The 25,568-nt window shown below is 37.0% G+C and overlaps 1 protein-coding gene across 4 annotated transcripts in view; it reads right to left on the bottom strand.

Annotated features, from left to right (window-relative positions):
• LOC150099730 (alpha- and gamma-adaptin-binding protein p34) overlaps positions 1 to 25,568 on the bottom strand; it is a 203,010-nt gene that overhangs the window by 74,591 nt on the left and 102,851 nt on the right. For all 4 annotated transcript variants that reach the window (XR_016549330.1, XM_090403400.1, XM_090403399.1 and 1 more), the window contains exon 6: positions 16,800 to 16,880. Coding sequence is in view for 3 of the 4 variants with exons in the window: in XM_090403400.1 (XP_090259526.1) it covers positions 16,800 to 16,880 (81 nt within the window). In the remaining variant the exon portion in view is untranslated. The remainder of the gene's footprint in view (positions 1 to 16,799; positions 16,881 to 25,568) is intronic.

The following is a 25,568-nucleotide window of genomic DNA, read 5'->3' on the forward strand; positions in this document are numbered from 1 at the left end:
TAATCTGTCTTCATAATTAATATTCCACAATCCTGATATTATTTTTATCATACTCCTTTGCACTCTTTCCACTATATCAGAATCACCACAGATGGAAACAAGGAGACCAGAGATGCTCACAACAGTCCAAGTGAGGTCTTATCAAGGCATTGTAAAGAGGCAAAATGACTTCCTTATCATTACATGTTAAGATTTGTTTGAGCATTGCAATTATCTTCTGAGTCGTATTTACAATCTTTGCTATATAGACCTCGAACCTCAGCTTCTTATCCACTAAAAATCCATGATCATCCCTGGCCTGATCAGTTTCTTCTAGCATAATCCCACCAATATATGACATCATTGGATATCTCATCACACCAGAGTACATTGCTTTACATGTGCTAACATTGAAGTGACAGCCATTTTCACCTGCCTGTGTCCAGACAATTCAGCTCACGATCTATTGATCGCAGAAAAAATTCACTGAAAATGTTAAAAATGTTCACTAGATAATTGAAATGATATTGCATTGATACCGATATATGAAAAGTAAATGCAGTGCAAGATAAATTTCACAAAATGTAATTTTATTATGTATTTATGTATCAGTCCGCACAGTTAGTGAGTGGCTGGTTGCTTTGCAACCATATGCCTGGGAAAGTAGTGCTGTGGGTTTGATTTCCGTCACTGATATGGGAGCTTAGGATCTTTCTCAGACATAGCCAAGTTTGCCGGTCTTGGGCGAGGACTGCAGGGTTTTTTCTCCCCAGTTTATCTGGGGTTTTTCCTCCTGCTAGCAGGCAAACCAGCCTTGAGAACAGAACACTTCTACAGACATAGGATCCAGTGGGAGGCAAAGGGCCAACCACCTTATCTTTGTATAACGGTTGCAGTTATAATTTTGTTAATATTAATATTTCATCAACAGAACCTGTAGTATCAAAGTAAGAAAAATAAATATTTATACCTTTTTAATACGAAACAGAAATTAGGAAACTAACTAATCAATAAAATATTACTTTTACTGTATAAGAATAAAAATATTTTGAAAATCTAAATAAATAATACACAGATCTTTCCCTCTTTTACCTTTATGCCATTATACGAGGATAAGGTGGTTGGCCCTAGGCTTCCCAGTGTATCTTACGTCTGTCGAAGCGTTATGTTCTCAAGGCAGGTTTGCCTGATTGTGGGAGGAAAAACCTCAGATAAGCTGGGGAGAAAAACCCTGCAGTCCTCACCCAAGCCCGGCTAACTTGTCTATGTCTGAGAAAGATCCTAAGCTCCTCACGTCAGTGACGGGAATTGAACCCATGACACTCCTTTCCCAGGCATATGGTTGTGAAGCAACCAGCCACTCACTAACCACACGGACTAATATATAAATACATAATAAAATTACATTTTGTGAAATTTATCTCGCACTGCATTTACTTTTCATATATCGGTATCGATGCAGCATCATTTCAATTTTCTAGTGAATAACATTTTCAGCGAATTTTTTCCGCGATCAATAGATTGTGCGATGAATTTTCCCCGTGCTGAATTGTCTGGACAGGAGCATGTGAAAATGGGTGTCGGTTCAATGTTAGCACATGTAAAATAATGGGTGTGATGAGATATCCAATGTCATATTATATTGGTTGGATTATGCTAGAAGAAAACTGATCAGGCCAGGGATGATCATGGATTTTTAGTGGATAAGAAGTTGAAGTTCGAGGTTATATACAACTCAGAAGATAATTGCAATGTTGAAACAAATCTTAACATGTAAAGAAAAGGAAGTCATTTGGCCTCTTTACAAGGTCTTGATAAGACCTCACCTGAGCTATCGTATCTCTCCAGTCTCCTTTTTTCCATCCGTGGTGATTCTGATATAGTGGAGAGAGTGCAAAGGAGTGTGATAAAAATAATAACAGGATTGTGGAATATTAATTATGAAGACAGATTAGGAATTTGTAGACTTCAGATACTAGCAAACAGGAAAAAGAGGAGTGATATGATTGAGATTTACAAACTTCTGAAAAGGTCATATAAGATTTCAGTAGATGGAATTTTTCATTTTATAGAAAGGGGGGGGGTGAGAGCCAGATTCTTCTCTCATAGAGTGGTGCATGATTGGAATGGATTGCCACTGGATGTTGTGAATGCAAGCAGTGTGAATGAATTCAAGAACAGGTATGATAGCTGGTGCAGGTAATATGTGGCCTTCCAACAACGAGTTCTTGACTACCTGAAGGTCTCTCTTAATAATAATAATAATTAGAAAACTAAGAAACAGATAAAAATCAATTGTTACAATATGGATGAAAACAATTCTTAAGAGAATTGTAATATTTTAAATATCTGAAGAAAGAAATAGTAAGCAACCAAATAGACTATGAGAAAGAATAACTGCAGAGCACATATAACAATGTGTATATATATCCACAGAGAAGCTGATGTGGATACTGGCTACATCAGCACATTTGAAGTTGAGACGTTGTCTGAAATGGAGAATGTTAACAGAAATGCTAACTGATATGTAATATCTAAAAGTGTGAGGAGGGAAATATAAATAGATAATATGCAGAAAAGGCAGCACAAGAGAAAATATTCACTTCCTTCTTAACTGAGAAACAAAAAATAGATGGATTCAGATCAAAAATATTATTACTCAATAGTAGAAACTCTTTGGTTCAAATACAACAGAAAGATAAATGCATTATTAGCTTCTTTAGATGCATTATGATTCAATAATGCATGTAAAGAAGCTATAAATATATAGCATAATGTTAATTATGCTATATATTTATAGCTTCATAATGTATAGCTCTCAAGAATACTGAGAGCTATACATTATGCTTAACAAGAAATTATATTTCTTGTGTGAAGAATCTTCACAATTAATTACCTGAAACAAAAATATGAACTCTTTCTGTCACAGTTCATCTTACAAGCAAGTCTACAAGAAACAATCTCATAAAAGTCAACAGACTGAAAAAAAAAAAAAAAAAAAAAAAAAAAAAAAAAAAAAAAAAAAAACAGTTTCCGAGGATTTGATTGCATTAGTAATTGATAATACACCAATAATACACCAATCTTTCCATCAGGGTATTTAACACCATTCTACCAGAATCTGCTACCAGGTAAGAAAAGCAGAAACAGAAAAAAAATTCCCAATTCTTGCGGATCAGGGATGCAAAGATATTTTCGAGAAAGTCACAAACTTCAAAGTCTATATAAATCAAAAGCTCAGAGGAGGACATGATAGGCTGCCAAAGTGAAAGAAAAGACTCCTAATCACATAAAAAAAAAGACTTGAACATATAACAAAAATGAATGTCAACTATCAAACAAAATTAATAATACCAGAATATAGAAGCAGTTGTACCTTTGACTTGCTTGATGTATGGAAGCAACACACAGAATGAATGAGTGGACTTTCCATCTGCATATAAACATCAGAAGCATTCAAAAGCATTTGTCCTAATGGAAATATCTGTTACTTTTGATGAAGAAAACATGTACCAAACTGCAAACATAAATATTGTTGATAAAAAAAAAAAAAAAAAAAAAAAGGAGTACTGTAATACAGTATTTACCAAACAAAAATTAATAGTAAAAGAAACTGTTATTTGAGCATGCTGAAAATGTTTGTAGCAAAATAACTAATGCTGCCAATCAACAGCACCACCTAATACTAAATGCTGTTTATATGCCACCAAGCTTAAACATGACAAAATTCTTGCATAAACTAAATTGCTGGCTTTCATGCCAAGAATTATGCTTAACTGAATACCTAATGATAATCAGTGATATAAACATATATTGCACATGAACACCATAACAATACAGTACAGTACCTTTATAAATTATCCATGTATAACCTAATACCAGCTTTAACATCATGCACTACAAAAGAAATAGTTGGAAATAGTATCACAACTTTTTACATAGATCACATAAACATTCAAGCACCACCAAATAGTTATACAGCAGCAGTCAAAAATGCAAAGTAGCAGAACATTACTTTATGGCTCCAAAATGCACACTAAGACTTGCAATACTCCACACCTGAAAAGCAACACACACACACACACACACACACATATGCAACAAAAATAATAGACACAGAAATACATAATCATGAAATAAGAAAAATTGACTGGAAACACATGGCATCATCAGATTCAGGAGATATTTTATACAATAACATTAAACTCATACTGGAGAAAATATATAAGACAACCACAAAGAAAATCAGAATTTGCACAAAAACAAACCAAAATCTTTGGATAACACAAAACATGATTGTTTTATACATTGAAAGGATACTCTATAAGCAGGGGTCTTCAATGCATCGCCCGCGGAACTCTTTGCCGTGACCCACCGGCCATTTTGAAAAAATAACTACTTAACATTAAAACGTGATTAAATAAAAAATAATTTCAATGAAGCCCAAGGGCCACTAAGCTATACTGCTGTATTTAGAATTGTAAGATGCTTTCCAGATTCACAAGGAATGCTGTGCATTTGATACTTCACATAAAATCCTATAAAAATAAATATTAAATAGACATGCTATTTCAGCCATCTACCAGCACCAAGCAGTACTTAAGTACTAGTATTAACATTGCAGATGGCTGAAGCAGTAGTTTGTTTGAGAGCACTGTCTAGTGCCTTCCAGATACATCTCGAAGGTTCTCGATACTTTGTTATTTTCATATAAATACAAGAGGATCTCATCCACACTCAGTCAGTCGTGAACAGTGTGATATTCATGTATAAGCGCATGCAGGTTCGTCATGTCAGCCATAGTCTATTGTGGTTTTATATTGCCAGACTTTTTTCATTGGTATGTGGGACACATTCAGTGGATAATAACCATGGCTATTTTGGATTTTGGGTTCACTTCCATCACTATGGCATCTACGAGTAAAAAGCGTAAATCAAGTGATTCTTGCCTGGTTTTTAATGAAAAGTGGACCAATTTGTACATTTTTTGTGCCGATTGATGATAAGCCAGTGTGTTTAATTTGTCGTGAGTCAGTATCAAAAGAATATAATATAAAACGACACTATGAGACAAAGCATGCATTCAATTTCGATCACCTTCAAGGGCAGCTTCGTGTGGACAAAGTGAACCATCTCCAAATTGATTAAAATGCCAGCAGGGTACATTTAAAAGGCAGAGGGAAGAGAGCAAAGCATGAGTCAAAGTAAGTTATGTAATAACTGAAAAAATTGCTAAAAAATCAAAAGCCTTCTTGGACAGCGAGTTTGTGAAAGAGTGTCTCATCGCTGCTGGGGATATTCTGTGCCCAAATAATAAGGAAGTGTTTAAAAAACCGAGTTTGTCTGAGGTAACTGTAGCACGACATGTCGAAGAACTTGCCAATGACATTGAAGGAACTTTAAAAAAATGGTCATCCGAATTTACGTCATATTCACTTGCTTTAGACGAGAGCACAGATATGAAGGATACAGCACAACTGGCTATCTTTGTCCGTGGCACTGATCAACAATTCAATGTGAAAGAAGAACTGCTGGTGCTCGTACCTATGAAGGGAATGACGAGAGGCACTGATATTCTTGAAGCCGCCAAGAAAAACGCTCCAGCATTTTGACCTCAGCTTAACCAACCTTGAGGGTGTGGTAACTGATGGTGCCCCTGCTATGGTGGGAGAGAATGAAGGGTTTGTTGTACTGCTACGGAAAGAACTGGAACTAGAAAGAAAAGATTTCGTCCATTACCACTGTTTAATCCGCCAGGAGAATTTGTGTGCAAAAATTATTGGATTTGAGAATGTCATGAAAGTTATTGTGCCTGTCGTCAACGTTATTAAGGTAAGAGGATTGAATCATCATCAATTCCAAGAGTTTTTGACCCAAGAGTGTGAAGCGGATCATGGGATGTGGTTTATTATAGGGTTTGTGCACTGGTTCAGCAGAGGGATGGTTCTTAATACAGTCTTTGACTTAAGGAGCAAAATACAGTAGTTCGTGCAAACCAAGGGAAATCCGATTGTGGAATTTAATGATCTGAAGTGGATGACAGAACTTTGTGACCGACATCTCATTGCATATGAATGACCTAAATATGCAGCTACAATCCAAGATCAACTGGTGCACACTCTGTTTGATCACATCAAAGCTTTTGTGGCCAAGCTCAATCTTTGGGAGGCACAACTTGCAAAAAAAGACTCAACTCATTTTCAGCTTCTCACTGAGTCCAACTGTTCATCTCTTGATGAATACACTACGAATTAGCTGCGTTGCAAAGTGAGTTCGAAGAGACTTAGTGATTTTCGTAACCAAAAGTCTTCTTTAGATTTATTTTCAATGCCATTCAGTGTCTATGGAGCTGCTTGAACTCCAAAACAACTCTTCTTTGAGAGAAAAATTATTCAATATGCCCTTGCTTACATTTTAACAAGACTACATTTCTGAGGACGCATTCCCTAATCTTCGCCAGAATGCTTTGAAGATGCGTGCTTTGTTAGGAAGCACATACTTATGTATGCAGTTCTTCTCCAGAATGAAGCATGTGAAGTCCAAGACAAGAACTCAGATTACGAACCAACATCTCAAGAATACTCTGCGCATAGTGATTTCCAACATTGATGCCAACATCGACATTGTAAAAAATGAATGTTTTCTTCATTAAATTATCTTTTTTCAAGTATTGAATGTATTTACTTATCATGAACCTGACTCCTACCTACACTCTTAAAGCTGAGTTTGTTTATTTTTATAGGATTTTATGTAAAGTATCAAATGCACAGTGTTCCTTGTGAATCTGGAAAGCATCTTGCAATTCTAAATACCGCAGTATAGCTTAGTGGCCCACAGGCTTCGAAATTTTTGATGCAGCCCACACTGTCTGAAAGGTTGAAGACCCCCCCTGCTCTATGGAAACAAATACAGTAATATACAGATAATGCAGCTTTAAAAACCAAATGTAATATACCATAACATAACAAGAAATTGCCTTACAACAGATAAGAAATGCAAAAAGAAACTACTACACAGACAAATAAAATTAACCTCCACACAAAATGATGTGAAACAAACCTGGCATCTGATCAATGAGATTCTATACTATGCTCCCAATACCACTGCCTTTGAAACAATAAAACACAGCTTCATCAAAGATACCAAATCTATCCAACAACCAGCAAATTTCTCTAACCAATACTTTGTAGACTCCATTCAAGAGTACAGAGAAATATCCCTCCACTCACAAAATGCAATCTCCCACAAGGAAAACAGATAATTGTGGTTCAAAACCATAAGAGAAGCAGAACTATTCTCTATAATCCATCCAACTAAACCAAGCAAAGGTCCAGGAATCGATCGAATAAGACCTGAAGACATTAAGCAACGTGTAACTAGCCTAGGCTCGATCTTACTAAAATTAATAAATAAAAGTTTTAAAACTGGACAAACATTCAGGATGTTAAAGACTTCCATAGTCATGCCTATATACAAAAAATGGCAAAAGAAACTCAATCAACAATTACAAACCTATAACAGCATTATCAATCAAATTATGGAGTGGATTGTGCTTAGCATACTTGCAACATATATGAAAAACTTTCATATCATCCCCAGAACACAGTATGGCTTTCAGAAAAATAGGGAACATCTCTCTTGGAAGACTTTGCACATGTAATTAACACTGCCTTAGATAAAAACAAAATTGTCATGGTAGTCTTTACTGACTTGACTAAAGCATTTGACACAATTGTACATGAAACTATATTAGAAAAGTTAAGACATGCTGGAATATATGGACTTCAGCACATGTGGTTTAGAAATTATCTTCAAAACAGAAAACAAATTGCATGCATCAGGCTAATCTGTAGTAGAGAATTACCAGTAACTTGTGGAGTGCCACAGGAAGCAAGCTGTTCTCCCACCAATTATATTCAACCTCTATATGCATGATATTAACCGGCTACCTCTCAAAGGCAAGAACTTTTAATATACAGATGATACAGTTATAGTGTCCATCCATAATAATGCAAGTATATCCCAAACAAACATGCAATATGGCATAAATCTGTTCACTGAGTGGCTCACCAAACACTAAAAGACAAAATTTTGTTTTATTTTGTTTATTAATATGCAGAAATCCAACACATAGAACAGTAAAACCATCATCATCATTCAGGTTGAACCAATTTAATACTTTGGAATTTACCTTGATGTAGATATGAACTGGAAGAGGCACGTAAGTCATCCACAAAACAAACTTCAGAGTACAAAGTATATACATTATACTAATATATAAGGTACTATGCGAAAACATACTAAGATATGCTATAGCAATTATTCATTCTGTGCACACTACAAACCAAATTGATTAATAGCATTACAGTATAAAATGATAGCGCTGATATTTTGGGAAGAAAGAAACAATGCTGGATTTATTCACACTGCAATGACAGAACATAAAATACTAACAGCAAAACACATGTCACTATGCAGCTATGCTAAAGTATTACTTCAGTACCAACTACAGGACAGCCAGATGTAAAAAGACCCTAAAACAACTAATTATATCATATATAAATATAAATAATCACTATGGAAAGGCCATTCGGAACTTCTACATTCCAGATATGCTAAACAAACTACCTTTTGAAAACAGAAACCTTACAAACTACAACAGCCTAAAAAGGGCCCTAAGTGTATACTATGAACAAGAAACACACACTCCAAATAACTCACAGATTTAATGAGATGCAATATATTATTAGTTCAGGCTTTTCAGTTCAGTAACACAGCACAGCATTCCTAATCATTGTGTGTGTGAGGGTTGCTTATCTTACAGCAGTAGTGCAGTAAATATCAAATCTATCAAACATCAGTCTACTTCCAGTACTACAATCAAACCAACAATAAAAATAACCAACCAGTGTTATCCTCGGATAAGATTAACAAAAGCTTCAAGGATACAAGCTGAGACATCATGCCTCAACTGAAATCAATATAAAGCAAAAAAATGTGTATTATAAAGAATTTATAATTATAAAAATAAAAATTATTGTATAATTACTGTAAAACATAATTTTATTCATCTGCAATTGAAATTACTAATTCCTGTAACTATTATCTATGTACTGTACGCCCACAGATATGAGACCTTCAACACTTCTGTCCATGTCAGAAGAAGGAAAATCCATTCCAATAATAGGGAAATCAATGCATCTTGTTGGATTATTTGTTTATTATTACACATCGGAAAATTAATTTTTTCTTTTATGAATATTGTAGTTTTTAAAGTGGTAACTATTTTGCTTGTATAACAGTTGGAAAATTTTACGTATAAAGCACGTGATTTTGTGTGTTGGTGACCAATTTGTACTTCAGCTTATTTCTTTTTACCCTACAACATGAATCAACTCTTCTTGGCACGTTGCCAGACTAGGGTCTTGGATCGGTGGTCGGACATTCCTCACCGTATGTATGTATATACATACAGTGAGGAATGTACATATATATATATATATATATATATACACATTATTATATATATATATATATATATATATATAAAGTATTCAGCACTGAAACATAAAAAAATCTATATATATTAATTACCGATTGTAACAAAATATAGTAGTATGCAAACTGAAACTTGTCCATTGTGCTTTATGTTTTTGTTTATTTTCTTTCTGTGTAAATGTAATTACTTTAATAGATAATAAACCTACTGTGGTTAAAAAAAAAATTTATCACCATGCCCTACATGGAGTCAGCAGATTCATTATTGGAGGTTCATTCAACTTATTTATTTCATGTGCAAACTACAGAAAATATAAGATCATACATTTAAAGAAATAGACATTAAAAGAATAGGAATAGGAATAGATTAAAAAACAAAAATGCCACATGCATAAAATATTAAGCAAAAACATAAAAAATGTCAAATTTAACTCATCCAGTGACTAACATACTTTCAAGCTGTTTCATTACACTGCATTAAAAATGCAGAGTAATGGAATTAAATCTTCTCGGGTACATATATTATTAATGTCTATTAAGCAGCATTGCAGAAGATGATCCATGGTTTCTGTTTCACCACATAAGAAGCTGTCATTGTCTGTGTAGCCCCATCTGGTCATATTCTGTTTTGATATGCCCATTCTGGAACGAAGTCTATTCAATGTCTTCCATCTTTGCCAGTCAAGATGTAAGGTGGAAGGAAGAGATTTGTTTAAGTTCAGAGCCTCTGGAGATTGTTCTTGCCACATTGTTGACCTTGTAACTTTTATGGAATCAACGAACAATTCCACTGAGTGAATAAAATTTTTCACTTGTTCTTAGCCCTCTTATGTACTGCAACGTCCATCCAAAGGATGCTGTTCATCATTTAGTTGTTGTTGTTTCCACTCATTTCTACTCTGTGTAGTCCTTCTGATGTGAGGAGGTGCAATATACCAAACAGTGAGTACAGATGGTCAATTTTTGTAAGTTTAAGGCAACCGGTAATGTGCCGACATGCTTAAGGCATTTTGTAAGCTTAAGGCAACCGGTAATGTGCTGACATGCTTCATTAAGAACCTTATCAATAATTTGATATGTGATGATATTTCCCAAACAAGGGCTAGCATATTCAGCTGTCAAAAAGCAGAGTGCCAGTACATCTTTCAAGAGATGCTGCAGATTTACTTAGCATTCAAATAGTCTTCATACTTTTACATAACATATGCAAAACCTCCTACATATGGAAAAACCTCCTACAAATAATAAATAAAAATAGAATTAAAGGTCTTAAAAAAAACTTAAAAAGGACAGAAACATCATGCATAATATTGAAAGCTGACAAAAGCAACTCGACAGTTGTTTTGAACTGTACAGAATATGTATAAAAAAAGAAATCACTTCTAGAAGACACAAACACATATGAAAAGTTGGAACGAGATCCTACAGGATATTTCCATAATAAAATCAATAACATGCTCAAAATAAAACATAGTTGCTATTTGATATCTTTGTTTGTGGTTTTATATAAAAAAAATTGTTCTAAAAACATCCATCTTATAATTCCAGATATGTCCTTTTTTGGCAGTAACGTTTTCTTGTTTCACCACTTCTCGAACAAGTACCTCATGATCACTGTCACCAACTGACAGTAGTATTAATCATTAACAATCACATGTGAAGTTATCACCAAATCCAACACTATAACCTCATGCTGCTTAGGATAATTAACCCTTAGAAATTCAACAAATTCACTCTCCCTGTTTCTGTATACACTATCTCCTTCTTCCATTCTATATTTCTGTAATTAAGTCTTCCATCAGGATCACCTTCTTTTTACATGCCCAGCCAATATGCCTGAATATTTCACAATCTGTATTCTCTACATTCCCTATCAGATAAACTAGTGTGTTAATTTCAACTTCACATCACACAGATTCAAAATCTGCACATGAACTTCCACACTTTGTGAATGCAATTCCTCTGAAATCATTAACAGTAACTTTAAATCATTAAATTAACAGTAAATCATTAACTTTTCACCTTCCTATCCTTCTGTAAAACTATTTCCTTCCATCTTTTCAATATTTTCCAGTTTCCCTCAGACAACCAAGTTTCAAATATGAGGATTACCTTTGGGCATGCTAAATCAATCAGTGCAACAAACTCAGCTCACTTTATTTCAGATGCTCCTTACATTTGTATACAAACATAACAATTCCTCAGTCTTTGAGGCCATTCTGACAACAACAACATTCTATACTGTAGTCCCTATACCACACCTTTCTCTTCGGTCTGACCACTCATTTCCCTCAACCTGAACTCTGATTGCCATTCACACCTGTCTCATCCTCACCTTTATGTATTCCATCAACTTGTCCTGCTGAATCTCCATCTTCCTCTGCTGTACAACCTGCTCAGCTGTGCTATCCTGCTTCACAAGCACCCTTTGATCATTAGCTACACTAACTTCTTGATTTTGTGCCTTCTTAGCAAACAACAGCTTCTCTTAATGTCCAACACCAAACCCATTCAAATGTAATCCATCAACTTTAAATTGCTCAGAAGCAGTAGGACCATCATCACCAAGTAGCAAAAACACAAACAAAATTACAAACCAATGAAGAACACTTGGATTCATCAACATTCCAACTATTTCAAATTAACCCCAAAGGTTTATAAACTGAATCCCCTTTGCTATCCATTATCTCTGTTCTCCTTCTCAACTTACTATTATTACGTCCAGGAAACATGCTAATGGCTTTCTCAACAACTATTATCCTTTACCTCCTGCAACAGCTTCCTCAAGTCTATCAGATTTCTTTTTTTTTTCACCAGCTAAATCATTCATACCCACACCACCACTAATTCTGATGCCCATTCTTCTCCTCTCTGCAGAGCGCCAGTTATTTGTTTCACTGTTCCACCAGAAGAGCATGTTTTGTGTACTTTATCATTTATCACATCTCTAATGACTTAGTCCCCGTACAATGCTATACAATTATCCTTTGACACTTTCTTCATAATACCAACTTCCTCCTTTTCATTCACACATCAGCCAATCTCTTGTTTAGATGTTTAATCATTCAGATGCTTCATTTCGCTTTCATCTTCATCAACTTTTGCCTAAACTCTTTCACTCCACTGCCTTTGATTATTAATGCTTCCATCTTGCAACAACAACAATTCGTGCAACGCATCCAATGAGAAAAATTCAGCACTGAACTGAATCTTCATGTAGAAGCTTTCTGTGCTACAGACATGTGCTTCCTTATGCAAGAATTGTTCAGGAATCAGTAGGACTATCATCAAGTAGCAAAAACACAAACAAAATTACAACCAATGAAGAGCACTTATATCCATCATGATAAAAAAAATTAAAGCACAAATATATGAATAAAAAGGAACACTATAGACTATTTAAAATGCTTTTCTAAGCACAGCTCATATATACTGCTGTCTATCTGATGATTACCAGTAACTATGGAGTTATATCCCTCTTGGATGGCTGCAAGACATATACAGTGTGCCATTAAGTAATGAAACAATGATTATATCAAAACAAAGAACTATATTTGGAATTGTTAATTACACAGATTAAAAATAATTTCCCTCCAACACCACACAATGTTTACATCTGTCATGCAGGTATTCGAAGACACGGTGGTGGAAGTCCTGAATGGGAACCTTCTTCAGTGTTTGGGTGACATCACATTGGATGTTCTGAATGTTTCTGAAGCACTTCCCTTTCAAAGCACACTTCATCTCTGGGAAGAGGAAGAAGTCTGCAACAGCCAAATCTGCTGAAGTGGAGGGGGGGGGGGAGTTTCAATCACACAGATTGACTTTGAAGCCAGAAATTGCTTCACAGGCAGTGCACAGTGCACAAGCGCATTGTCATGCAACAGAAACCAACTGTTGATGTGGAAGAGTTCCTTCCTGACACGTTGCATGCAGGCATAGAGATGTTTCATTACTCCTAAATAATACTGACCATTCACTGTGGTATCCACAGGAACAAATTCACAGTGGATAATTCCAGCAGCGTCAAAAAGAACAATGGCCATTATCTTGACAAGTGATTTTTGCAACCTGACTTTCTTCTACCAGGGAGAAGATGTTCCATGGCATTCCGTGCTCTAGCATTTCATTTCCGGATCAAACTGAAAACACCAACTTTCATCACCAGTGACAATTCTTTGCAATGCACAACCCAGTGCTGTCTCTGTTCGTGTGTGGCACAAACCTCAAACAAATCTTCTTCTTGTGCAAATCTCTTTCTAAGATTAATCTGGCTGTTTCCTTACCAATACCACCAAGCTGTAAGTGAGTAGCCTAGTGGTTATGTGCTTGTCATAGGCAACAATTTACCTAGCTTTCACATTTTCATTTGTCTGTGCAGAAACTGGATGTCCATTGTATTATGGTTCATCCTCCAAGGATTCCTTCCCTTCTTTAAATGAAACCAGCAGAACACCTGTGCACAGCTCAACTGCTGCTTGGAAAACTGGGCAGTCAGTCAGTCAAACTGCTGTTTGACTGGCTGCCCTGAAAGATATCAACAAGTTTTATATCGAGAAAAGGAAGCAAAGTTCCAAAAAAAGGAAGATATGTAGCAGTGCCAAGGGGTTCTGTTCATGGGACATTAACAGATAAGTTGAATGGTAGTGCTTCAAGTTGAAAACCAACAGAACACCTGTGCCCGGTTCAAATGGTCATCGCCGTAAATTTTTATCAGGTCTTGGTGCACTTCTGTAGCAGTTTTTTCTACTTTACAGTAAAATTTTATCACAGCTCTTTGCTCTATGACATAACTTCTGACATGCTCCACTTACACAATCTTACTTCAATGGTTACCACACGAAAACTGCTGTGTCACCCAACTCGTAAATTGCACTTGCGATCACAACACATTCTAGCAGTCAAAACTATAAACATGTTTGTTACTTTTATTCAAAAGGCTGTCCTGTAAAAAATCAACCTCATTACTTAACAGGCACATTGTGTATACACAATGAACTGTAAAAATGATTAATGTATACATATTAGACTATCAGCATAGCATCCTCACTGACAACTATCATATTTTCATCCTTTGGTAATGGAAAAATATTATGAATTTGACAAAGAATTACATCTAGTATTACAAGAAGTAGCAGCATTGGATACAAACTTTTTTGAATATCCAAGAAGCACATAAATACACTAATGCCCAAAATCTAAGGACGAACTATTTTTACCTGTATATGAAAAAGTTTTCATGACTACAGCCAAATGTGGACATAAATTTATTGCCAGCATACTAATAAATCATATTACAGAAAAAATGTGTTATAAATTTTTTACTAATTAAATTGCAATACATTTTTAGCAAAATGTTACAAATTTCCTAAGGATATAATTAAGGAATTAATGTATGGCACTTACAGAAAACTATTCAGAGAGAGAGAGAGAGATTTCAGTATGGAATATGTCAACCCTGAGCAGCTCTCACAATGACATACCATGCTTAGTACCAAGTGATTCAGAAATTCTTGAGACAAACTGGCCCACTACTTCTTCAGAGCAAGGATAAAGCCTTGTTTGTTTACTGGAATGCATCTCTATGTGGATGAGATCTGGGGAGCATGTAGACCACTCAATTCGATTAATATCCTCAGTCTCCAGAAGTATCTCCACTGCTCATGTATGATGAGATGTGGCATTGTCATCCATAAAAATGAATTCTTCACCTACAGCACCAAAGAACAATCGAGAATGATGACGAAGAACTTTGTTGCAATATCGTATACCAGCCATAGTCCCTTTTTCCAGCACTTGTAGCTCAGTGTCGATTAAGTATAATGCCTCCCCACACCATGATCCCAATACAGCTGTATCTATCCCTTTCAAGAACATTCTCGCAATGGTAAGCAGTACCACTTTCACACCAGTGTCATCTAGAATTGGAGGAAAGACTAAAATGACTGCTCATCTATAAAGAGTATATTAGCTCATTGGTGTTTTGTTCAATTTTTATGGATACAATACCACTAAAAATGTGCTCTAGAATGAGCTGTGGCTCTTGTTTCTAATATATCTCGTTCCTGCATTATCACCACCTGGATGATATACTCTTGCGAAGTGTTCATTTAGTAATTCTCCTATTTTGACTGATTCAGTTACCTCCCTACCATTGGCATTCCTTAAAATCATTTTGCCATATACATTCTTTCTTTTACTTGCAGCATATCAAAAGAACAATTTGGGATTCTCTTTAGCCTTTATTACTACAATAGTTACTCTTCTGGCCAGTGCCTTGTACTGTTCATGTGCCTGCAGGTCACTTTTCTCCTTAAATTCCCTCCACAACTGCTTCTTTTTTTTGCAGCTTCAGCTTAATGATGATATTCATCAATTTAACTCCCACTTGATTTACTCTCCTGACTCTAGGTATGAAGACTGCCATTACCTCCCTCAAACACTTCTTTACCCCTTCCCATCCACTATCAACATCCAACCCTTGCAGTTTTACATGCCATGGCACTGATCCAAGCAATCTCCTGAGCTTGTCATACTAGCCCTTTAATTCCACATACATCCCATCTTAACTGAAAATTCCACACATTTGGCCACCTCCCAGATCAAGACAGACAATATGATCACTCTCACCAATGTCATATGGTTATTTTCATTATAGACAAATTGGTCAACATGGTCATATTCGTTATAGACAAATTCTCAGATGCAGTTACTAAATCAAGCATTCTCGAATCCCTAGTATATTCCATTACATGCTGTCTCAGGTAATTATCCCTTAGTAACTGCATGAAATTCATTTCCATGTGTCTGCTCCTCCTTCCAACCAATGTTTCCACAATTGAAATCCCCCATGATAATTACCTGTTCTCCACTCGTTGAGTATATTTGCCAATGCATACTATCTCCATCATCTTTTTCCATCCCCTGGTCTATAGCAATATCCAACTGTATATTTTGTTGTGTATGTGTGTGTATGCATGGTATGCATACACAATTTAAAATATGAACCTCTGCTCTCTTTGGTTGCAGTTCATCAGCTGTGGGGTATGCCATTCTGGATAAGAATAGTCATAATTCAATGTTGTTTATGCCCATGTCAAATTCCTGTTGATATGAACAGTGCTATATAATTTTCATTCCTATGATAGTATACAGCCAGACTTATACAGTATAACTAAAATATGTGGTAAGTAAAAGATATGACTATAGCTTGCAGAATAAAAGCATTGACAATAATTTGTTTACAGCATTTCAAAGTCATATTATATAATTTTCAAACTGTTCAGTTGTTTAAAAAATAAATAAATAAATGATTTACTTACTAATACTTGTATTGTTTTCATAAGTATCTTCATTTTTCAAAATATTCAAAAGATGTGGAGATGGCCGATAAACAGGTGCTTCTATAATTCAAAAAAGAAATTATTTACAGATGCATAATTTAAGTGCAATTAAAGGAAGTGCTTAGCAAAGTGGTTTTATTTTATGAACTGGCAGTGCTTAGGAAAACAGAGTTATTTAACCATGGATTAAACAAAGTTCATTCATCACAAATTTCAGAAAAGTGCATATACAACTTTCTAAAATGTAATTTGCTGAACAATATAACTGGAGGTAGCTATATCTGTACTGATGAGCATTTCTTTACTTAGTTAATAATCAAGGTCATAACATATTTACACTTAAGCAGGCTTAGTACTATATAATATTTACTATACTGCATCAGTAACTTTCTAAAATATGTTAACATTACAAAAAAAAAAGCACTGTTTTGAAAAATGTAATCTGGTTTAATATGTGCATTCATCCATATTATGCAGATTTATTTAATACACATTAAATTAATTTTTATTTGTAGTGCAAATTTTTATTAAAACAATTCTACATCAGCTTTGAGGTAAATGCCTGTCTTCGTTGAGTGCAACTCCATCACACTGTTTACTGAAGAGACACCAACTGATTCTATGTTTAGCCCCCAGAGCAGACTCCTCTCCCTTTTCTTTTTATATGCACTATGTTGCTGCTTTATCCTTCAAGAATGAAAAAAAAATCTAAGTTCCTTCTGGAAATTTTGATTTTTCACTCTGGAAATTAGCACAAGAACATATACAAATAAAGAACAACAGCCTCCCAGCCTTGGATTCTTCAGCTAATGCCAACCAACTCTCTACAGCAGCAAGGCAGGTCTTCAGGCTGACTACTAGATAATATATGGGACCAAACATGTTGCCAACACATCTAAAGGCTTCCCCCATCAGCTGGCACCTACTTATTATGCTTGAAAGCAGTCTGAGTGGTGCAGCATGTATGGGACATGGCAACGATATGATAAGGAGACTTGGTATCCTCTCTGGGTTGACATATGAGAGTAATCTCCTCTTGATGCATATCTCTGCTGTTTAATTAACTCTTCAACCAACCACAAAAACATTTCTCATTTACAGCTTGCAGCACATCTTAATGACACAAAGTACACTGTATGATTTTTTCAGCCACAAGAGTGGTACTTGTGAATCATTAGTCTAATATTCTGATATTAGTAGTGATCATTTAGTTCTTCCAACTGTATCACCTAGTGCAGTTGGAAGAACAAAAGAAAATGAGCCCTCTGAATGGAAAAAGGCCAGAGTTTGATTCTTGTCATGATAAGAGTGGACTTTTTCTATGACCTGATTGTAGTTCTCCCAGTTACTGAAAATTGTGCCCTGGAAACTGCTTCCAATTCTAAATCATCTTTATATCCTCTCAAACTCACCTGTCATCTACTTTAAAGCAGATGCGAGCCTATAATCACATATTCAAAATAAAGCACATAAAAGTCTATCAACTGTTACTGTGTTGATATCAGTTCTTTCTAACAACTGAGACATCAATTAATAGTCAACTTCTACATCACTTGGAAGCTCACATGCTTATCAATGAAAACTGGTATGGATTCTGCCAATCAAGATACATAGCAGATTTCCTTATTTACATTAGCCATGGAAAGGTTTGGAGAAACCTACTAAAGCACTTTGCATTTTCACAGTTTGATTACCATGGAATGGCAGGCTGCTAGGGAACTGAAACCCTATGGTATACAAGGCATGTTCAAAAAAAAATTAACTTTTGCAATCAAGACTTCATTGCTCATTTTACAACATTTTAAGCACTATCCCCCTTCAAAGTAGTACCCCTCCCTTTCTATTGATACACCATTCCCAATCTTTCCTTCTATTGTTGGAATGCTTCCTGGAACGTACTTTCCATGATGACATGCAGTTCTTTTATTGCATTTTCCTGAATCTCCTTTATGGTTTGGAAACAATGTCCTTTCAAAGTGGTTTTTGGGAAAGAGAAAAAAGTCTAAAGCCGGAGAATAGGGTGGATGGGGCACAACAGATGTCTGATGTTTTGCCATATAACTGCAGATGAGAAGTGATGCATGAGACATCCAAGACTGGTTTTCCCACAATTCAGGTTTCCTTCCATTGGTGGAATGCACCTTCTGTGATGGCATGCAGTTCTCTTATCAGATTTTCCTGAATCTCCTCTATGGTTTGGAAACTATGTCCTTTCAAAGTGGTTTTAAGTTTGGGAAAGAGGAAAAAGTCTGCTGGGGCAAAAGTCAGAGAAAAGGTGGATGGGACACAACAGATGTCTGATGTTTTGCCATATAACTGCAGATGAGGAGTGGTGCATGAGACATTTAAGACTGGTTTTCCCACAATTCAGGCCTCTTCCTGCACACAGCATCCCTCAAATATGCAAAAACTCCTGGTACAACTCTTTGTTTACCATCTGACCACGTGGTACAAATTCATAATGGACAATGCCTTTCCAATCAAAAAACACAACCAACATCACCTTGATCGTTAACTTACTCATCATACAGTCCTTCCCATATGCTTGGTTAAGCAATTGAAATATGTCTATAAAATTTTTTACCAAGTTTGCAGTAAACTTTCACACCCACATGTTGTTTTTCAAGCTCTTTCGTTGTCACTGTCACTAATCCAATAAACATCTTGTGCACGCACTCAATTCAGCGGATGTAACTTGACGACTAATGCTCACAGTAGAACGCAGCACATTCTCCGTGCCATTTGGCATGCTATTTAAAAAGTTTGGTCTGTTTTTGAACAGATTTAATATTCAATTTAATTTCGGTCGAGTTGTTTACTACATGCTGCAGCAGATGGCTTTCCCTCTTTAGAAAATGCATCCCAGGGATACTATATACTGATACCAAATCCTATCTTTAGTTTTCTGATGACAGTACACACCACTCCTATTCACTTCACAAATCTTGCAGTGCTCAAACATCCCAAGCTACAAGATCTGCTGCAACCATTATTTTAAACATAGTTCTTCATACCATTTTCAACTAGTCACTTTCAATGCTATCAAAACATAGTTGTCTTCTCTTAAAAAACAAAATAAAATTTAAAAAAAACTTGGACATGTAAAGATAAGGATGTCATTTTGCCTCTTCACAAAGCCTTGATAAGCCCTCACTTGGACTACATGGACAGGTTTGGCTTCATGGTTTCTGTTGTGATTCCATACACTGGAGAGAGAGAGAGAGAGAGAGAGAGAGAGAGAGAGAGAGAGAGAGAGAGAGAGAGAGAGAAAATGCAAATGAAAGTTAAAAATGATATCAGATTGTGGAATACTGATTATGAAGACAGATTGAGAATTTGTAGACTGCAGACTAGCAAAAAGGAGTGATATGATTAAGACTTAGATTTCTGAAAGGGTCATACAGAATTTAATTTAATTTAATTGGTGGAATTTTTCATTTTATGGAGCGTGGGGAAAGGATCCTTGGAAGCTGAGAATGACTGCCGCTAAGAAGGGAGCATGATTGGAATGGATTGCCATTGAATGTATGTGTGTGTGCAAGCAGTGTGAATGAATTCAAGAATAAGTATGACAGCTGGTGTGTTTAGTATGCGATCACCCTTGATGAATCCCCGACTCCTTGGAGATCTCTCTTAATAATAATAATATTGGGCTGATTGGCTCTGTCACAGAATTAGCAGCAGCCAGGTGAAAAATGTCCTAAGTTTGAAAAATGGACACCACCTCTTGTTTCAAGACTGAAACAAAGACAATGATTTGTTTGTGCCAGAAAAGACTGGAGATAAATGTCAGCCTACAAAGGAGATATCAACTCACCTTCACTGCCTTGGATAACATCCAGTTCAGGCAAAAATTAGATCCCTCCTTGTAGGCTGACATCTAACTCCGATCTTTTCTGACCCAAACACATCATCGTCCATGGCTTCTTCAGTCTCGAAACAAGGGGTGGTGTCCATTTTTCATCTGGCTGTTGCTAATTCTGTGACAAAGCCAATCAGCCCAATATTATTATTAAGAGACCTCCGGGGAGTCAGGAATTCATCAAGGGAGAACACATACTAAACGCACCAGCTATCATACTTTGTTCTTAAATTCATTCACACTACTTGTGTGTGCACGCGTGCGCGCACACACACAGCAATCCATTCCAATCATGCACCAATCTATGACAGAGAAAAATCTAGATCACAATCTCATCTTAGCAGCATTAATCCTCAGCTCCCAAGGATCCTTTCCCCACTCTTCTTAAAATGAAAAATTCCATCAATTAAATTAAATCTTGCATGACTCTTTCAGAAGTCTGAAAGTCTCAACCATATAATCACACTTTTTCCTCTTTGCTAGTGTCTGCAGTCTGCAAATTCTCAATCTGTCTTCATAATGAGTATTCCACAATCCTGAATATCATTTTTAACACTTTCCTTTGCACTCTCTCTCTCTCTCTTTTCAATGTATGGAACTGCAACAGAAACCATAAGCATGTAGTCCAAGAGAGGTCTTATCAAAGTCTTGTAAAGAGGAAAAAACAATATCCTTATCTTTACATGTCAAAGTTCGTTTCAGCATTGCAATTATCTTTTGAGTTGTATTTGCAATCTTTGCTACATGACCCCCAAACTTCAACTTCCTGTCTATTAACACTTCAACATCCCTAGCCTAATCAGTTTCTTCTAGCATAATCCCACCAATATAATACAACATTAAATATCTCATCACACCAGAGTGCATTACTTTACATTTACTAACACTGAAATGACAACCATTTTCACATACCAACAATTCCAGCCTATTCAAATCATTCTGCATGTACTGCATATCAGCCACTTTCCTGATTACCCAACCTATCTTTTCATCATTAGCTAATAGCAATATATCATCTTTCCAATGTCATTAATGTACAGATTGAATAACAGTCGACCAAGGCCTAATCCTTGTGGTACACAACTGGTTACCTTAAATCTTGTAGACTCATATCTCTTGCCCCATATACCACATTTTGATATCTATCAGCCAACCATCCTCTTATTATTATTATTATTATGGGCAACCCCAAGGAATCTTAGCCTGATGGCCCTAAACATCATGTCAAGAACAACTATTCAGCATTCGCACAGTATCTACCATATTTTGCTTTGAACTCATTTACGGTCATGGCACCCACACAACAAACTCCAGCAGCTTATTTCACTCATTCACCACTCTCCAAGTAAAAAACCTAGTTCTAACACCCTCGCTACCTACACTCTTGCCCAGTTTTCATGGTTTCTCATAGTTCACCCACCACCAGACCTGTTCTGAAAAATTTCCTCTGAATTAATCTTGTAAAAACCCTTCAGTAATTTGAATGTCTCAATAATATCATCCCTTTTCTGTCTATCAACTAATTTCTGTAACCCACAGATCTTCAACCTGTTCTTGTAAGGTTCATTCCATAGACCAGCTATCATCTTGGTCACTCGCCACTGGATCCTCTCTACCTCCTCCCAATCAAAAAGAGACCCTGGTGCCCAGATCTGGGCACAGTAGTCAAGAGGGGGATCTTATCAAGGCTCAATAAAGAGGAACAATAATTTGCTTATCTCTGCTCATCAAAGTATTCTTCAGTAACCAAGTGTTCTAATGAGCTGATTTAGCCACTTTTGCTATGTTTCCCCTAAACTTCAACTCCCTATCCACCAACACCCCCAAATCTCTGGTACGTCAACCTCCTGGAGTTTTTTTTTTTTTTTTTATATGTTGGGCCCATATACGAGAGGTTGACTGGTCAACCTATAGTACGTTAGTACCATATATGGATGATGGGTTGTGAAAGGAGAAACTTGTTTACATTTGATTCGAACGCCTGTATATTGTATTCCTTGGGAAATACGTCAGGGAGAAGACTGTTCCACAGTACTGCAGTAGCAGGGATGAATGAGGAGGAGAAGAAACTTGTTCTGTGGGTTTCGAGGTGTACTGTAAAAGGATGTTGGGTGGCAGCTGTACGTGTTCCAATGGGCTTGGTACAGGGTGGAGGAATTATTGATGCTGTTTCAGATAATCCTTTCCCATTAAAGTATTTATAGAATATACAGACTGCAGAGACCAAGCATCTATGTGAAAGTGGGGGGAGCGAGTTGGTGAGGGATGGGTCATTTATTAGTCTAATTGCTCTCCTCTGTATCGAGTCAAGCATTTTGAGGGAGCTTTTTGGAGCCCCACTCCAGATGTGAGAGCAGGGCAGATTTGTGACTTGTATAGTGTTAACAGCTGTTCAGAGGTGAAGCAGCATCTTGAGCAAAAGAGAAAACCTAGTTTTTCGGAAGCTGAGGATGCAATGGTTGTGATGTATTTATGTCAGGAGAGGCTTGATGTCAAGGTAATTCCAAGAAGAGAAAATTCGTCTTGTCTGTGAATTTGAGTGTTATTGAAAACAATGCTGGGAGGGAAAATGGTTCTTTTTTGTGAGAAATAAGACAGAACTGGGTTTTACTAGCGTTGATGTTGACGAGGTTGTCTGAGCCCCATTGGAGGATGGCTTGGAGGTCAGAATTAAGGGCAGTGGTGGTTGATGTTCTGTGGGTTGAAGTGAATTGTGTAGGAGTAGGGTTTGTCAAATGAAAGGGAGGAATGTAGTGTGCTGTCATTTGCAAAACTATGTATTGGGTTACAGGTCAACTGAAGTAGGTCACTGATATATAGAAGGAAGAAGATCAGTGAGAGAACTGAGCCTTGAGAGACCCTGGCATTAGTTGGATGGTGAGAGGATAGGGAGCCGTCTACCATCACACATAGTGTGTGTCCAAACAGGAAGCTGGCAATCCATCTGCAGACGTCCTGAGGCAGTCTAAATGATGGGCGTTTGCTTTGTAAGCCTTTGTGCCAGACTCGGTCAAAGGGTTCGGAGATATCAAGTGCAACTACTTGGGATTCGCCGAATTTCTCCATAGCGCTTGTCCAGTGATGGGTGATGTATGAAGGTAGATCTCCTGTTGAACGGCTTTGGCAGAATCCGTACTGGTGGTCGCTTAATAGCCGGGTACCTTCAAGGTAGATTAGGATTTGAGAGTCGATGATTTTCTCCATTACTTTAGATAGGACTGAAGTGAGTGAGATAGGACGGTAGTGGCAGTGATTTGTCACCCTTTTTAGGAATGGGTTGAATATAGGCCAGTTTCCAGGTTTTGGGATATATACCAGTGGAGTAAGAGTGTGTGTACAGGTGACATAGGAAAGGAGTCAGTTCAGATGCACAGACCTTCAGAATAATTGGAGGAATCAGTCTGGGCCAGGAGACTTTTTTGTGTCTAATTTAGAGAGCAGGTTTGTGATATCTTTTTGGCAAAAGGATATAGGGGGCATTGTATGTTGGGCAGTTGGAATGACTGGAGGGCATTTGCCATTGTCAGTTATGTGTGCATTGGAGGCAAAGTGTGATGCCAGGAGGTTAGCTTTTTCTATGGGTGATGTTGCAAATGAGCCATCTGGGTATGATAGAGGTGGGAATAGTGTAGGATAAAAGTTAGTTACTGCCAATTGCCTTGGCAAGGGACCAAAAGGCATGGCTGCAAGCTTCCTGCTTTTTGCCCATTCAAAATCTGTTTTGGAAGTATTGATAGTTTTCTTGCATTTGTTTCGGGCTTCCGCATAGGCATTGAATGAGGATGGGGTTCTCGATTTGAGCCAGTTGTGGTATGCCTGATTTTTCATTTGTACAGCCTTGGCACATTTTTTGGAGAACCAGGGTTTAGTTAGGGGACAGCAGGTCTGAATAGTGTGGGGAATATATGCTTTCATGCCAGCGAGGATCACTTTGGTGATGCGTTCGGTGCATATGTCTGGACTGGAAGACCGGAAACAATAGTCTCGGAGGGTGTCCCATTTGGCACTATTATAATGCCAAACTACTCTTGTGTGGGAGTAACTGTGTAGGCACTGTTGCACGGGAGAGGAGATAAGCACCAAGTTGTGGTCAGAATTACCCAGGGGGCTTACTACATTCACTGCATATTTGGAGGGGGTCATTAGTAAGGAAGAGATCTAGGGTATTTGGAGAGTGGTTTGGGTTGTCTGGTATTCTGGTCGGTTTTTGAACAATTTACATGATGTCATTAGTGACTGCAAATGTTTCAGCATCTCTGCCTGCAGGATCTGTATGACTAGAAGAGGAAAGCCAATTGGTGTTATGGATGTTGAAATCGCCCAGGAGGATGATTTTGCTGCTTGGGGAGTGGGACTGGAGAAAATCAACTTTTAAGGAGAGGAAATGAAAGAGCTCTGAGTGATTGGTGGTGTTAGGAGAGTGATAGAGACAGCAGATGAATTTGACTGAGTGCAAGAGGGATATCTTCAGCCAAAGAAGGTCGAAGTCGGGCGATTCCAAGCTAGTTATTCTATGGCAGGGTATGTCAGAGCGGATATATGCACAGACGCCACCCTTGGATCGAAAGGAGTTAAATAGTGTATATAATATAGTTAGGAAGGTTGAGATTTGAGTTTTGGTTAAAAAGAGTAGGTGGGGTTTGGTGTATTGCAGGTGGTTGTGGATGCTGTTGAGGTTAGAGTTGAGGCTACGGATGTTGGTGAAGTGGATATGCAAGGTTCTGTGAGGCATGGATTTGACCCCAAGGGTCCTGCACGTTTCCTATGCATTTTGCATAGGAAACTTGCATGCTAATGTTCTTGGTGGCTACTGATGTCACTTGGTTTTTGTACTAGTTTGGATTATTTGTAGTCTATTACCCAACTGTTGTCTCCATTTTGGTGTT

Source organism: Typopeltis vanoorti, chromosome 14 (assembly GCF_054136105.1).
Source record: "Typopeltis vanoorti isolate ZY-2024b chromosome 14, IOZ_Tvanoo_1.0, whole genome shotgun sequence".
Classification (NCBI taxonomy): Eukaryota; Metazoa; Arthropoda; class Arachnida; order Uropygi; family Thelyphonidae; genus Typopeltis; species Typopeltis vanoorti.